Source organism: Balaenoptera musculus, chromosome 11 (genome assembly GCF_009873245.2).
Source record: "Balaenoptera musculus isolate JJ_BM4_2016_0621 chromosome 11, mBalMus1.pri.v3, whole genome shotgun sequence".
NCBI classification, from domain to species: domain Eukaryota; kingdom Metazoa; phylum Chordata; class Mammalia; order Artiodactyla; family Balaenopteridae; genus Balaenoptera; species Balaenoptera musculus.
The window spans coordinates 31,915,262-31,931,465 of record NC_045795.1 but is presented as its reverse complement, the minus strand read 5'-3'; the positions used below and the strand labels follow the sequence as shown (position 1 = coordinate 31,931,465).

General features: G+C 39.2%; 2 protein-coding genes across 7 annotated transcripts in view; one reads left to right on the top strand and one right to left on the bottom strand.

Moving 5' to 3' along the window:
* The window catches only part of XPO5 (exportin 5), a 48,099-nt gene extending 47,178 nt beyond the window's left edge, over nucleotides 1-921 (bottom strand). For 3 of the 6 annotated variants that reach the window (XR_005021820.1, XM_036868607.1, XM_036868608.1), the window contains exon 1: nucleotides 652-918. Coding sequence is in view for 4 of the 6 variants with exons in the window: in XM_036868607.1 (XP_036724502.1) it covers nucleotides 652-756 (105 nt within the window). In the remaining 2 variants the exon portion in view is untranslated. Of the gene's footprint in view, nucleotides 1-651 lie in introns of all 6 variants that reach the window. The other 3 variants (XR_005021821.1, XM_036868610.1, XM_036868609.1) reach the window with 3 other exon arrangements.
* A 139-nt stretch (nucleotides 922-1,060) lies between these two features.
* Nucleotides 1,061-16,204, top strand: part of POLH (DNA polymerase eta) — a 31,011-nt gene continuing 15,867 nt past the window's right edge. The window contains exons 1-4 of the mRNA XM_036868613.1: nucleotides 1,061-1,342; nucleotides 3,877-4,017; nucleotides 4,258-4,392; nucleotides 5,831-6,048. Coding sequence (XP_036724508.1) covers nucleotides 3,881-4,017; nucleotides 4,258-4,392; nucleotides 5,831-6,048 — 490 coding nt within the window. The 5' untranslated portion in view covers nucleotides 1,061-1,342; nucleotides 3,877-3,880. The remainder of the gene's footprint in view (nucleotides 1,343-3,876; nucleotides 4,018-4,257; nucleotides 4,393-5,830; nucleotides 6,049-16,204) is intronic.

The window sequence follows — 16,204 nt, the reverse complement described above, 5'->3', positions numbered from 1 at the left end:
AAAGTAAGTGGTAGAAGTTCATCTTTGCGCAAAACAGCCTAAGAATATCACACAATAAAAAACATGGGGGGGTGGGGTGAGAATTAGGCCAGAAATACCCAAGACACAGAAGTGGGTTATGGAGAGGTGTAAGGGTGTTAAGTAAAGGGGCACTAGAGGGGCTGGAGCTCGGTTAGGGTGGGTCAGGAGTGGGTCAGCAAGGAAACGTTTAGTGCAGCGGAGATTATAAAGAATGTGGCCGGTGTTGGGGACGGGTTGGACACGTGCGCCACGGGAAGGCGAGGGGATGCAGGGATGTGGGGTTTGAGGGAATAAAGTGGGTGCAGCCGGCTGTGGAGGGGGTCGTGGTAAGGAGAAGAGTAAACAGAAGTGGCGAGGGGGGAGGAGAGGGCAGTGGGAAGGGGTGGTGCGATGAGACGGCCACAGAGAGCTAGGGACGAGAGCGTCCCGGGAGAAGGGCAGGCGCGGCGAGCACAGAAGACGGGGAGTGGTAAGAGGCGCGGAAAGCGGCGAGGGGAGGGCCCCCAGGGGTTGGGGACCGAGGTCCAGGGGCCGCGTGGGCGGGAGACGGCCAGGATCGTGGGCTGCGCCGGTACGGCTGGGGCTGGGGGAGGGTCTCGGAGCAGGCCCGGGGCGACAGACTCCAGCTACCTTGAGGGCTTCTAGCCGGTAGCGCTGGGTGGAGCTGGGGTCCATCATGATCGTCACCGCTTTCACCAGCTGCTCGCACAGCGCGTTCACTTGATCCATCGACATGACTAGTGCCACGCGCCGCAAGCGCGCACCACGGACGTCCCGGAAGCACTAGGCACGGACCGCTCCGTTGGCGGGACCACACGCTGGTACCCGGCCGCGGCGGGCTGAAGGAGGACGGTGGGGAGCGGGAGGAGGAGCGTTAGCCGCAGAAGACCCAGCCGGGAAAAAGCCAGCGCTGCGCACGCGCCCGACCGTCCAGTACGCATGCGCCCGCGGAAGTGGCGACTTCCTTTTGACGGTTGCTCCTTGGTGGGCGGAGCGAGAGACTTAGGGGCCGCGGTGCGCAGGCGCGTCAACGGCCCTCGGCGGCGCGCGCGCCGTATAATTGTCGGGAAGGCTGTGCGCAGATCTCGGTGGCTAAGGCTGGACCTGCCTGGCTGTGCCGGCTGCTGCCAGGGCGAGGATCGTCTGCGCGCCTAGGTCCTTTTCTCCTTCGTTGCCGGGAATAAATCTCTCTCGAAACCGACTGATCCGTTCCCGGAAAGGGGACGGATATTCAAGACCACTTCATCGTCCTTCCAGTGGACACCGAGCCCAGCATCGGTGGCGTCCGCTGGTGGCGGTTTTGCCAAGTGTTGTCACATTGGTAAGAGAATTTAGAACCGTTCGGTATCTCTGTTTTTAGACTTTTCATGTTGCCTTGGCTATTGGTTGTATAATATAGCAGTGACTGGGGACAACATTGGGCCAAAATCACATGAAATAGAAATACTTGCTCACAGAGAGAAAAGGCCCTGGTATTGCCTCTTAAGAGGATTTTTCTTGTGGAAAAAAAATGGTAGCTCTTAAACCTCCCTCTTCACCTGTACGTATTTTCCTGGGGTGTGTTATCACCTGATTGGCACCAAACTTGTTTTGTAAAAATTGGGGTAAATCGAGATCGTTAATGATGAATAATTGCAAATACCGAAGGTGTGTACAGTTTTGATCATTTGAAGTGCTATATATATCATATATATATGAAATATATATATGTATATCATATATATATATAATACTTATATGACTTCAAAATAGTGTAATCCTTATTCCCAAAGGAGGGTTTTGGCAGAGAGTATGTTTCATTTTTCATCTTTAAAAAACCCTTGCTTTCTCCAGCAAAATACATAAACTGAAAACTAAAACAGTTAAAATCTGAATATCCGTTTTGGTTTTGTATATTTAGGAAATGTTTGCTGTACTTAAATCACTGCTCCCTGTTCATATTCCACTTCTAGTGTTTGTATCTAATATGGTACTTACCTGGGTGTGTGTGTGTGACAGTGCATTTACTGTTTTTAATCTGGCGTTATCTGTTCCAGGACTGTACAAAAGCCACTTCAAGGTAAAGTGATTTCTGACATGTTATGGTTTTAACTTATAAACGTTTAAAGTTTACGTTCTGCCTGTTTTAGGTGAGTGGAATTTGTAAGGAATTAATGCCTTGAATACTCTGATTTTTTTAATTCATCATTTTCTTTCCCCTAACCTTCCAGCTTTGTAGTTGCATGACACTTTTTTCAAGGTGAATGTTAATTTTTGACACTTTTTTAAAAAAAGAATACAGTTGAGTGCTTACTCAACTGTATAACCTGTGTTCTCTCATATTTAAATCATGAATTACTGTGTTTCCACAAATATCTTATTTACCTTAAGTCAGTGGTTTTCAATCTCTGCTTTTAAAAATCATGAGAGAGAGAGAGCTTATTAGAGCTTTTAAAAATCATGGTGGCCAGGTCACACCCATACCAATTAAGTTACATGTCTGGTGGTAGAAGCCAGAAACCAATAGTATTAAAGGTTCCTAGGTGATTCTAATCTGTAGCAAAGTTTGCAGAACCACTACTTTAGTTTACTGAATCCTTCTTTTAGATTTCTAACAATGTTAAATGAAAACGTTAGTCCGTATTCACTGTGTATAAGGTTTGTTCTTTCAGTCTAGCATCCATACCTTTATATATGTCTGTCTACAAATAGTATGTAGTATTGTTTTCTTTTTGTCTTCAAAAATTTACATGAATGGGTAGAAAATCACCTTTAGAACATCACAAAGTAATTGTGACAGGCCAGATCCACTGATGGGTGCTTAGTGGTTGAAAGTTTGAGGAGAAATAGGGTATTTGCATAGTCTCAAAGTATCTCTCCTAAGAAAGGAAAAAATAGTAGCTTTACAGTGAGAAACCTAGCAAACACTATCTCAACTAAATGATATGCTTAACATCACCAGTATTAACACACAGCGACATCATGAACCTCCCAACATGATACACTGAGAAAAGCAGAACCCTTCCATAATATTCTTGCTAAAAATGCATAACCTCAGTCTAATCAAGAGAAAACGTCAGACAAACCGAAACTGAGAGACATTCTCAAAGCAACTGAGTAGTTCCCTTCAGAAGTGTCAAGGTCATGAAAAACATGAAGTGTCACAGATTGGAGAAGACTAAGGAGACATGATGACTAAGACTGGATCCTAAGCTGGATTCTGGAACCAAAAATGAACATTAGTGGAATAACTGGTAAAATTCAAGTAAAGTTTGTAGTGTGAATATTATACTAATGTTCATTCTTTAGTTTTGATAATTGTGCTGTATAAAATGTTAGCATTAGGGGAAACTGGGTATAGGAGAACCCTACTATATTTGCAACTTTTCTGTAAGTGTAAAAGTATTTCAAAATAAAAAGTTTATAAAATTCACATGAATGCTTTGATATTATATATCATTTTCTGCTTCTCTTTTCCCTGAACTTATATTTGAGATTTGTCTGTCAACTAGATTAACTGTTGACTTTATCCCTCCATTGACGTGCATTGTGGTTTTAATTTGCATTTCCCTATGACTAATGATGTTGAGCCATTTTCATGTGCCTGTTGACTATTTGTATATCTTCTTTTGTGAAGTGTTCAGTTCTTTGGGGGGATGGGTATTCTTTAAAGCTTTCAATATTTATTACCTTTCTAAAGTTGTATCAGTTTATTATTTTCCTGCCAGCAGTATATGAAAATGCCTGTTTCATTATTGTTCATTTCCATGTTCCCATGCTTATGGTAATTCAACAATGGAAGAATGGAAATATAATTTTCTTTGGTACTTTTTATTCAATATCCTTTCTAACTGTCCATAAAATATTGTCTTACAGAAAAATGGCTAATGGACAAGACCGGGTAGTTACTCTAGTGGACATGGACTGTTTTTTTGTTCAAGTGGAACAGCGGCAAAATCCTCATTTGAGGAATAAACCTTGTGCAGTTGTACAGTACAAATCATGGAAGGGTGGTGGGTATGTGTCATAGTTATTGTTGTAACTCTCAACTACTGTTTTAATCTATAAGAATACATGGCACTATGCTAGGTCCTGTTTTTGAGGGTTCTGAACTGCTGTGTTTGAGACTGAATAGTAGCATCAGTGACCAAAAAGTTTCTACTATTATGTTTATAACCTATTCATCATGTTAAGTTTTAATTATTTTTGCTTGTGATCATGTAATATTTTTCTGTTCCCCTTTTTTCCTAACCTTAGAATCGTTGCAGTAAGTTACGAAGCTCGTGCATTTGGGGTCACTAGAAACATGTGGGCAGATGATGCTAAGAAGTTATGTCCAGATCTTCTACTGGCACAAGTTCGTGAGACCCATGGAAAAGCTAACCTCACCAAGTAAGAAGAAAAGCTTGTTTAAGGGGAATGGAAGAGTTGGAAGCATTTCATGAGGCTAGGAACTCATGTTTCTAATTTGTTTTATGTAAATAACATCTGAAAAAGTTCCCTTTAGTCAGCTAAATTTTCAGTGTGGAATGAAAACAGATTTTAGTATTGCGTTTTAGGAACAGTTCAGAATCATTATTACCTATAATAATTGCTACCCTTAATACCCTTTCAGTTCCTTAATTATTTAAAAATTAGTTGTTATAATTAAAACTTAATTCCACTTCCCATGTTCTCAGGCCAAAAGTCTGAAGTGTTTGAAGTAATTAAATTGACTGTGAAACTAATAAGAGTTTTTCCAGAGAAGGCTGAGTCAAACTCACATTCTAGTGCAATATCTAGAATTATTTGCCAGAATTGAACAGTCCCAAAGAAGCTTAATTTCTCTGTTTTTGAAGTGAGCTATCTGCCCAGATTTTAGAAAGTTAGCCTTGGAATGGGAGGCATTAGTATAGGCATAGCCAAGTTAGAGGTAGATACAAGCCCCAGTCATTATAATAATCCTAATAGCTAGTGTATAGTGAGCATATGTCGTATGCCAGGCACTGTGTTAAATTCTTCATTGGCAGTGTCTCTTAAATCTCACATTGTTATAAGGAAGGTTCTAGTATTATCCACCCCCCCCCCCCCCCCCCCACACACAGATGAGGGACCGATTTAGAGAGGTTAAATAATTTAAGTTCACACAGTTAGGAACTGGAAGACTGAGGATTCAATTTTTTCAGATCTCCACGTTCTCACAGTACACTATACTGTGTGGGGTGGTGTGTGTAGGGATCATGCTTTGACTTGGGACTTGAGATATTCCTGAATTCACCTATCAATTAGAAGTCTAAAGGTGGAGTGTCATAGCCAACCTCACATTGAGATTATTGCCAGAAAAGAAGACAGATTTGACTGAAGATTAATACTGTAACCCTAAAGTAGAATTAATTCAGCTAATGGATATATGCTATGTTGTATTGAATAGAATTTTATGCTGGGAAAGACAATGTAACTTCCCAGAAATATAGTTGACTTCAGAGTGTGATTTTGAAAAGCCTCATGCCACCAACTTAAAACTGGATCATTTATTTTACTCTTAAAATCTTCATCAAATAATGAACAAAGGCAGTTTTAGAAAATTTAGGAATAAGTTTGTAGACCAGAGAGTTATTAATAAAGACTTGGTAATTTAAAATTATTATTTTAATAATTAACCTGAGATGCCAGGTTATAAAAATAAAAATATGATTTGCAGAAACATATGTATACTTAGTTTATCAAATATTCTTAAAAATACCTTGGAGTGATTTACTTAAGAGTCTGTGAAAGAACACCAACTACTGCAATAGAGCATCCTTGCCTTGCTCTGTATGTGTGTGAGTATATTGTGCTCTCATGCTCTTAGGTACCGGGAAGCCAGTGTGGAAGTGATGGAGGTAATGTCTCGTTTTGCTGCGATTGAACGTGCCAGCATTGATGAGGCTTATGTAGACCTGACCAGTGCTGTACAAGAGAGACTGCAAAAGCTCCAAGGTCAGCCTCTCTCAGCAGACTTGTTGCCAACCACCTACATTGAAGGGTTGCCCCAAAGCCTTACAACAGCAGAAGGGACTGTTCAGAAAGGTACTTCCATAGCATCATATTGCTTCTGCTTCCTGCCTTTGGAACCTGCTTTGCTTGGTCACACTGCTCCTTCTTGGATTGATTGAAAGGAAACTTAAACTACAACGTGAATGAATCACAAGGACTCACATGGAAGCATATACAAATTCTCTTATCTTTCCAGGTATATGGATGTTGAGAAGCTGTGAAATCTGTATTAACATCAAGTTTCTCTTTAGACATAACTAGGGCAGGTTAAAGTTATCAGTAGAAGGCTGACTGAGCACTTCCGTTATTTGTAGGTTAATTTATATTATTGTAACTTGGTTCATAAGAAGAGTGAGCTTTTTTAAGGGGACCTAAACAACAGGGAGTTGAATTACTCAAAATTTCTAATCAGTTCTCAGAATAATGTCATCGATGGGCTGTTCAAGGCCTCTCTCATTTTACTTTACTTATTTTACTTCTTTTCCCCTTCATAGTGATTCCCCCTTCTCCCTTCCTACCCCACAAATCCTCTGGCACTCACTGATGTATATCTTCTTAAATATGTATATGTCTTTATAAATTGTACAGTGTTGCTTTGTACATGTGCTTTTAATTATTTTTATTTGTCTGCTATTATCATTTTTCATTTATTTTTTATTTATTGAAATATAGTTGATTTGCTATTACTTTCAGGGGTACAACATAGTGATTCAATATTTTTATAGATTATACTCCATTTAAAGTTATTATAAAATAATCACTGCATAATATATCCTTATTGCTTATTTATTTTATGCACAGTATTTTGTATCTCTAAAACCCCTACCCCTATCTTGCCCCTTCCTCTCCCCTCTCCTCACTGGTAACCACTAGTTTGTTCTCTATATCTGTGAGTCTGTTCCAGTTTTGTTGTATTAATTCATTTATTTTTTAGATTCCACATATAAGTGATAACACAGTATTTGTCTTTCTCTGTCTGACTTATATAACGTATGCTTTTAAAACTTGTGCTTTTTAAGCACGTGAAAAGGTGCTCAACATCACTAATTATTAGAGAAATGCAAATCAAAACTACAATGAGGGGCTTCCCTGGTGGCGCAGTGGTTGAGAATCTGCCTGCCAATGCAGGGGACACGGGTTCGAGCCCCAGTCTGGGAAGATCCCACATGCCGCGGAGCAGCTGGGCCCGTGAGCCACAATTACTGAGCCTGCGCGTCTGGAGCCTGTGCTCTGCAACAAGAGAGGCCGTGATAGTGAGAGGCCCACGCACCGCGATGAAGAGTGGCCCCTGCTTGCCACAACTAGAGAAAGCCCTCGCACAGAAACGAAGACCCAACACAGCCATAAGTAAATAAATAAATAAATAAAAATTTAAAAAAAAAACAAAAAACTACAATGAGGTATCACCTCACACTGGTCAGAATGGCCATCTACAAACAACAAATGCTGGAGAGGGTGTGGAGAAAAGGGAACCCTCCTACACTGTTGGTGGGAATGTAAATTGGTACAGCCACTATGGAGAACAGTATGGAGGTTCCTTAAAATCTAAAAGTAGAACTACCATATCGGGGCTTCCCTGGTGGCGCAGTGGTTGAGAATCCGCCTGCCAGTGCAGGGGACACGGGTTCGATCCCTGGTCCGGGAAGATCCCACATACCCTGGAGCAACTAAGCCCGTGTGCCACAACTACTGAGCCTGTGCTCTGGAGCCCGCGAGCCACAATTACTGAGCCTGCATGCTGCAACTACTGAAGCCCGTGCACCTAGAGCCCATGCTCCACAACAAGAGAAGCCACCACAGTAAGAAGCTGTGCACCACAACAAAGAGTAGCCTCCGCTCGCTGCAACTAGAGAAAGCCCGTGTGCAGCAATGAAGACCCAACACAGCCAAAAATAAATAAATAAAATAAATAAAGTTAAAAAAAAAAAAACTACCATATGACCCAGTAATCTCACTCCTGGGCATATACCCAGAGAAAACCATAATTCAAAAGTATACATGCACCCTAGTGTTCATTGCAGCACTATTTACAATAGCCAAGACATGGAGGCAACCTAAATGTCCATCAACAGGAATGGGTAAAGAAGATGTGGTACATATATACAATGGAATATAACTCAGCCATAAAAAAGAACAAAATAATGCCATTTGCAGCAACATGGATGGACCTAGAGATTGTCATACTGCGTGAAGTAAGTCAGACACAGAAAGACAAACATGATATCGCTTATATGTGGAATATAAAAAAAAAAAAAGGGTACAAATGAACTTATGTACAAAACAGAAGTAGCGTCACGGATGTAGAAAACAAACTCATGGTTACCAGGGGATAAGGTGGTGGCGGAGGGATAAATTGGGAGAGTGGGACTGACATATACACACTACTATATATGAAATAGATAACTAATAAGAACCTGCTGTATAGCACAGGGAACTCTACTCAATACTCTGTAATGACCTATATGGGAACAGAATCTAAAAAAAAGAGTGGATATATGTATATGTGTGACTGATTCACTGTGCTGTACACCTGAAACTAACACAACACTGTAAACTAACTATACTCCAATAAAAATTAAAAAGAAAAGATGCAGTTGAGTATAAACTGCATCAATTTGCTGTGAAACAATGTTTAAAAAAATTTGTGCTTTTTAATTACATGATAGTGCTGTTATTACAGGTCTCATTCTTTTTCTTAATTTTCTTTCATTGCTGATTTTATACATCTATTCATGTAGCTGTATTTATGTGTAATTGATTGCTTTTAATTGCAGCATAAACCGTGGTATGGATCTACCATGTTTACAGACCCTTCTCCTACTGATGAGCTCATTGGTTGCTTCTCACGTCCTTCTGTTTATATGATGAATGTCCTCATTAATCCTCTTTTGGACATATGCAAGGGTTTCTCTGGGAAGTATTTTCAGGAGTGGACTGCTAGATTATAGGGTATACACATACACTTAGTTTCACTAAATACTGCCAAATTGCTCCCCAGAATAGCTGTAACAATTTGCCCTATCTCTGACAGTACACAAGAATTCCTGTTTCCTCCATGGCCTCACCAGCAATTGGTATTATCTAATATTTTAAAGTACCTGCCAATGTGATGGCTGTAAAGGGGTATTTTATGTTTTGGGGTTTGTTTTAATTTATACTTCTCTTTACTAATTGAGGTTGAGCTTCTCTTCATATACTTGTTAGCCAATTGAGTTTCTACTTTTGTGAATTGCTTATTTATGATCTTCACCCAATTTTCCATTGGATTTCTGCCTTTTTTTGTTTTTGGAAGAGCTCCTTGTGTATCCTAGTTGTTGGTCCCTTGTCTATTTTTGACTCTTCAAGTATCTTTTCCCAAGTCTGTCATCCATTAACTTTGTTTATGCTGTACTTTGTTGAACAAATTCTTTTAGTCCTTCAGTTTTTCACCTTATGGTTTGTGCATTTTGAATCTCATTTTAGACATCCATTTCTACCAGATGCTCCTAAAGACATTTTTCTACATTTTCTTCTATTTGCCTTATAGCTTATTTTTAGGTATTTCAGCTATATGGAGTTTACCTTTATTTGATTTAAGGTAGGGAGCCACCTTAGTTATTATTCTTATAGTGAGTCAGTTTTCCCAACAATTATTTGTTAATAATCCATTCTTTCTCAACTTATATATCAGTGGGTCTGTTTCTGTAGTGTCCCATTAGTGTCTGCTTCTGCTTCAGAAACACATTATTTTTATTAGTTTGTAGTATGTCATAATATTTGATAAGGACTCCCCTCTGCTTTTGTTTTTCAAAATTGTCTTGGCTATTTATGCACCTTTATTGTTCAATACATGTTTTAGAATACATTAGTTTAATTCTTCAAAAAATCCTGGGAGTTACATTAAATTTACATATTTAGAGAGGATAGTTATCTTAATGCTAAGTTATCCCATCCATAAACATTTCACCAATTTTTTAGGTCTTCATTTATGTCCCTTTTAGTGATTTTTGTTTATTATTTAAAATTTATTTTATTGAAGTATAGTTGATTTACAATGTGTTAATTTCTGCTGTACAGCAAAGTGATTCAGTAAGACATATATATAATTCCTTTCATATTGTTTTCCTTTATAGTTTATCACAGGATATTAAATATAGTTCCCTGTGCTATACAGCAGGACCTTGTTGTTTATCCATTCTATATACTATAATAGTTCGTATCTAATAATCCCAAACTCCCAATCCATGCCTCCCCCTGCCCTTGGCAACCACAGGTCTGTTCTCTATGTCTGTAAGTCTGTTTCTGTTTTATAGATAAGTTCGTTTGTGTCATATTTTAGATTCCACATACCTTTTAGTGATTTAAAAAAAATTTTTTTAAATAATTTTTTGGAACAAGTTGCTTTTATTTTTTTAATATTTATTTATTTATTTAGGCTGCGCCAGGTCTTAGTTGCAGCACGCAGGATCTTTGTTGTGCCGTGTTTAGTTGCGGCATGCGGGATCCTTAGTTGCTGCATGAGGACTACTTAGTTGCGGCATGTGGACTACTTAGTTGCGGCATGCACTCATAGTTGCAGCGTGCATGTGGAATGTAGTTCCCCGACAGGGATTGAACCCGGGCCCCCTGCATTGGGAGTGAGGAGTCTTACCCACTGGACCACCAGGGAAGTCCCCCTTTTAGTGATTTTTTAAATTAAAATTTTTGATTTATATTTCTGCTGCTTCTGAAATCTAGAATCCAGTATGTTTTCCTTTTTCTTTCTCATCTAAACTTTTAATTGATGTAATATACATAAAGTATATAAATTGTACGTGTACACCTTGAGTGATTTCACAAAGTAAACCCACTTCTGTAAGCAGCACCCAGATCAAAAAACATCAGAATTCTAGAAGCCACCTTTGCCTACCCTCCCAGTCATTATCTATTCCTCTCCCCCCTCTCCTATATAACCACTGTCCTGATTTCTATTTAGCTTAATTTTGAACTTTATAAAATTGAAATTATGCAGTATATACTTGAGTCTGGCTTCATTCACTAAACATTGTGAGATTCATCCATTCTGTTGTATATAGTTGAGTCTCTGTAGTATTCCATTGTATGAATATACCACAATTTACCCATTCTACTGTTGATGGATATTTGGGTTTTTTCCTGTTTTGGACCACTAAGAATAGTGCTGCTATGAACATTTTTGTAAATGTCTTTTAGTGTATGCATTTCTGTTGAGCATATGACTAGAAGTGCTCAGTTATGGGGTTTGTCTGTACTCAGCTTTAGTTTGCCTGTACTCAGCGTTAGTAGATACTACCAAAAGGTTTCCAAAATGGTTATACTGATTTATAATTCCACTAGCGGTATATGAGAGTTCTAGTTGTTCCACATCTTTTTCAACACTTGCTTTTTTCTCTTTTGTTTTTTAGCCATTTTGATGAGTGTATAGTGATATCATATTATGGTTTTAGTCTGCACGTTCCTAGTGTTAATGAAATTGAGCATCTTTTTGTAAGTTGATGACCATTCTTCTTTCATGAAGTGCCTGTTTAAGTATTTGCCCATTTTTTTGGTTTAATTGTCTTATTCATCTATAGGACTTCTTTAGGTATTCTGGATATGAATCATTATCAAATATATGTATTACAACATCTTCTGGTTTGTGGCTTGTTTTTCACTCTCTTTTTTTTTTTTTTTTTTTTTTTTTGGCCACGCCGTGCAGCATGTGGGATTCCAGTTCCCCAACCAGGGATTGAACCTGTGCCCCCTGCAGTGGAAGCGTGGAGCCCTAACCATTGGACCGCCACGGAATTCCCTTGTTTTTTACTCTCTTAATGGTGGCTTTTGATGAATAGAGGCTCTTAATTTTAATTTGGTCCAGTTTGTCTTTTTTTTTTCTTTATGGATAGTATTTTTTTTTTTTTAAGAAGGGAGTCATTATTTTTTTTTTAAGTATTTATTTGTTTATTTATGGCTGTGTTGGGTCTTCGTTTCTGTGCGAGGGCTTTCTCTAGTTGTGGCAAGCGGGGGCCACTCTTCATCGCGGTGCGCGGGCCTCTCACTATCGTGGCCTCTCTTGTTGCGGAGCACAGGCTCCAGACGCGCAGGCTCAGTAATTGTGGCTCACGGGCCCAGCTGCTCCGTGGCACGTGGGATCCTCCCAGACCAGGGCTCGAACCCGTGTCCCCTGCATTGGCAGGCAGATTCTCAACCACTGCACCACCAGGGAAGCCCTGGATAGTATTTTTTAAGGTCTTCTTTACCTATTCAAGATCATGAAGAAACTCTCCTATATTATTTTAGAAGCTTTATTGTTTTGCCTTTTACATTTAGATTTACTATCCATTATGTGTGTGTCTGCAGGATGTGAGGTAGGGATCAAGATTCCTTTTTTTATTACATGAGTATCCAATTATAATATCCTTATTAAAGCTTTACTTTTTTCTAAAAAGGTCTTGTACATTCATTATGTTAGTTCCTAGATGCTTTAATTTTTTTTAATTGCCATTACAGTTTTGTGTTTTTTTCTATTATATTCTCCACTTGGTTATTGATGTGTAGGAGAATGATAAGTGATTTTTTTTTGGTAAGCTTATCTTTATTTACTTTATCTGCCTGACAAAAACTTGAGATATAATCTGCATGAAAGTGCTTTAATAAAATGTACTTGATGGTTAAAAATATTTTCTTAGGGATTTCCCTGGCGGTTCAGTGGTTAAGACTACTGCAGGGGTCACGGGTTCGATCTCTGGTCGGGGAAGTTCTGCATGCTGTGTGGTGTGGCCAAAAAAAAAAAAATTTCTTAGACTAGAATTAAATTAGGGCAATTAAAACTTGCTTTTATGATAATATTAGATTATGATAGTTCTAGATACCAGGTAGAAAAGAATCTGGGTCTTATTATTTTTTTTAATCAAAATATTATGAAAGTGGAATTCAGCTGGATCTCACAGAGCAAAGATTCTGCGTCTAGAGGCTTTTTAACACCTTTTCATACACATTTTCTAGTACTTATGATAATGGCTATATTCAAAACGATGTATCTGTTCTCCCCTTCATTTGTAACATGTACTTTAGCTTTATTTTGTAACATTATTCTTATTTATTTTTTAAATTAATTTATTTTTTATTTATTTACTTTTGGCTACATTGGGTCGTCATTGCTGCGCATGGGTTTTGTCTAGTTTGGGTGAGCGGGGGCTACTCTTCATTGTGGTACGCAGGCTTCTCACCGCGGCGGCTTCTCTTGTTGCGGAGCACAGGCTCTAGGCACGTGGGCTGTAGAGCACAGGCTCAGTAGTTGTGGCACGTGGGCTTAGTTGTTCCACGGCATGTGGAATCTTCCCAGACCAGGGATCAAACCCGTGTCCCCTGCACTGGCAGGCAGATTGTTGACCATTATGCCACCAGGGGAATCCCAACATTATTCTTATTCAGAAGAGCTCTTTTAGTAAAAATCTTTGAATGTTGGACGTTAGCCAAAAGGATACAAATCTATAGCAAGTTAACTTCTTGGGGGACTTGTAAGGGCAATATGTTATTACTTGTAGAAACAATACAGATTTGTTCAGAAAAAGCTCCAAGAGTGTTTAGCTTATTTCTAGTTACAGTGGTGAATTTTCCATGGGTTCCATGTTTTAAAGTAAGATGTAAGATATTAAAGTTTAGTTTTGCTGTCAACAGTTGTATGATGCCTTTTAATGTGTTGTATTGAAGGGTAGAGGTGGAACTACCCAGGGAAGCTTATGGGAAGGACCGTTGAGGAATTATTTTATTCTCTGATCCTGATAGCAGAGTTTATCAAGGTGGAGGCTGCAGATCTTTTAGTTCTTTAGGGAGAATACAATGGACAATGTAATGTGCCACTTAAAGGAGGCAAAGTTATGGTACATTTGCCTTTATTGATTTATTATTATTATTCTGGGATCAGAGTAAGGAAGGGTTTTTTGGTTTTGTTTTTTGTGTTGTGTTTTTGTTGTTGTTGTTGTTGGGTTTTGGGGGGTGGTTGTTTTTAAAGGCAAATCTATTGATTATTTTTGACTGCATTGTGTCTTTGTTTCTGTGCACGGGCGTCCTCTAGTTGTGGCAAGTAGGGGCTACTCTTCATTGCGGTGCGTGGGCTTCTCAATGTGGTGGTTCCTTTTGTGGAGCACGGGCTCTAGGCGCATGGGCTTCAGTAGTTGCAGCACGCGGGCTCAGTAGTTGCGGCATGCGGGCCCTAGAACCTGCGGGCTTCAGCAGTTGTGGCGCATGGGCTCAGTGGTTGCAGTGCACGGGCTCTAGGGTGCGTGGGCTTCAGCAGTTGTGGGTCGCAGGCTTCGTTGCTCCGTGGCATGTGGGATCTTCCCAGACCAGGGCTCGAACCTGTGTCCCCTGAATTGGCAGGCAGATTCTTAACCATTGTACCACCAGGGAAGTCCTATTATTGTTTTTTTTCTTTCTTTCTTTTTTTTTTTTGTGGGGGGGCTTAGCTTTGTGTACTACATTTTACTGTGTAGCTAATTTTTTTAAATAAACATTTGGAATTGGTTTTATAATACTTTATTATTTCCTTCCTTCTGCTGACTTTAGGTTTTGTTTGTTCTTTTTCTAATTCTCATAGGTAGTAGGTTAGATTGTTTATTTGAGATTTTTCTGGGTTTTTCTTTTTTTTTTTTTTTTTTGGCTGCGCCGCACAGTATGTGGAATCTTAGTTCCCAACCAGGGATTGAATCCACGCCCCCTGCAGTGGAAGCGCAGAATCTTAACCACTGGACCGCCAGGGAAGTCCCCGAGATTTTTCTTGTTTTTTTGAGGAAGGCCTATATCTCTATGAACGTCCCTCTTAGGACTGCTTTTGCTGTATTCCATAGATTTTGTGTGGTTGTGTTTGGTTTTATAGTACTTTAAATTATTTGCTGTTTAAGGGTTTTTTTGAAGGCTATATGCCCTTTTGAAAATCTGTTGAAAGCTGTGGACCCTTGCTTGCCTCAGAAAAATACATATCTACATATAAGACAGTTTTGCATGTAGTTTTCAGGAGATTCACAGACCCACTGAAACGTACATACCTCAGAATAAGAACTATTATTACACGTTACATTGGTTTTGGAGGGCAACTCATTGTTGAAGAGCTCTCTGCTGAAGATGATGGTACATACCTTTGTTGGTGGTCAAATACTACTTCAAATGGACATGCTCCTCTTCTATACCTATCTTTCTTACATTTTTATATAAAATGCCAGTGTTTTAAAGAAATCTTATTTCTGTATGAGGAAATAAAAGGTATTCATATATGAAGGAAGAAGCTGCTTTATTGTGTCTAGTTTAAATATTAAGCTTCGAGATGCAGTGATATCATCTTATTATTTAGAGTGCTCAGAACAGTACAATGTCTAGGAAATGATTTATGATGATATTATACTCCTGAGTCTTCATATGATGTGTGTAATAAAAAAAAACCACACCTGATAACAGAAATTAGCTGATCTAAGTGCATATACCCTCCCAGAAATTGTTTTTCGTGGATGTGACATATTTCAAAGCTAGGAAAATGAGTCGAGGTATTTGTGATGTTTTTATACTGAAGTTCCCATTCAACTTTACCATCGTGCCTCTTAATGGGTCCTACTCAGCCATGCTGCATTTGCAACTTTGTTTTTTCTGTTTCTGAAATAGTTATGTGTGTGGAAAGCTTAAGTAGTAAGGTTAATTAAAAATAATACTCAAAAATTGCCAGAGTGAAAACTTACCCTTCGGGACCATTTTGTAACTGGTTTGTGTTAGCTAAAGAACTCATTTGTTCTCCGTTTGCTTCCTCTTAATTCATTTATTTCTAAGCAAGTATTGAACATGTGAATGCATATAATAAGAAACAGTTGTGTAGTGGTATAAAAAAATATAAATCAACTGTCAGGGATTTCCCTGGAGGTCCAGTGGTTAAGACTCCATACTTCCACTGCAGGGGGCATGAATTTGATCCCTGGTCAGGGAACTAAGATCCCCGCGTACCACCCGGAGCAGCCAAAAAAAAGATGATAATGATAATAATAATAAAAATAAAAATAAAATAAAAAATTTAAAAAAATAAATCAATCAACTGCCAAAGTTGAGAGCTGTAAGAGTTGGCTAGACTCCTTGCAGGCTTTGACGAAGTAAGCTGCCATATTGTAAGAGGGCCTTTGGAGAAGCCCCCATGGCTATGCTCTGAGAGCTGCCCTCTGCTGACAGCCAGCAA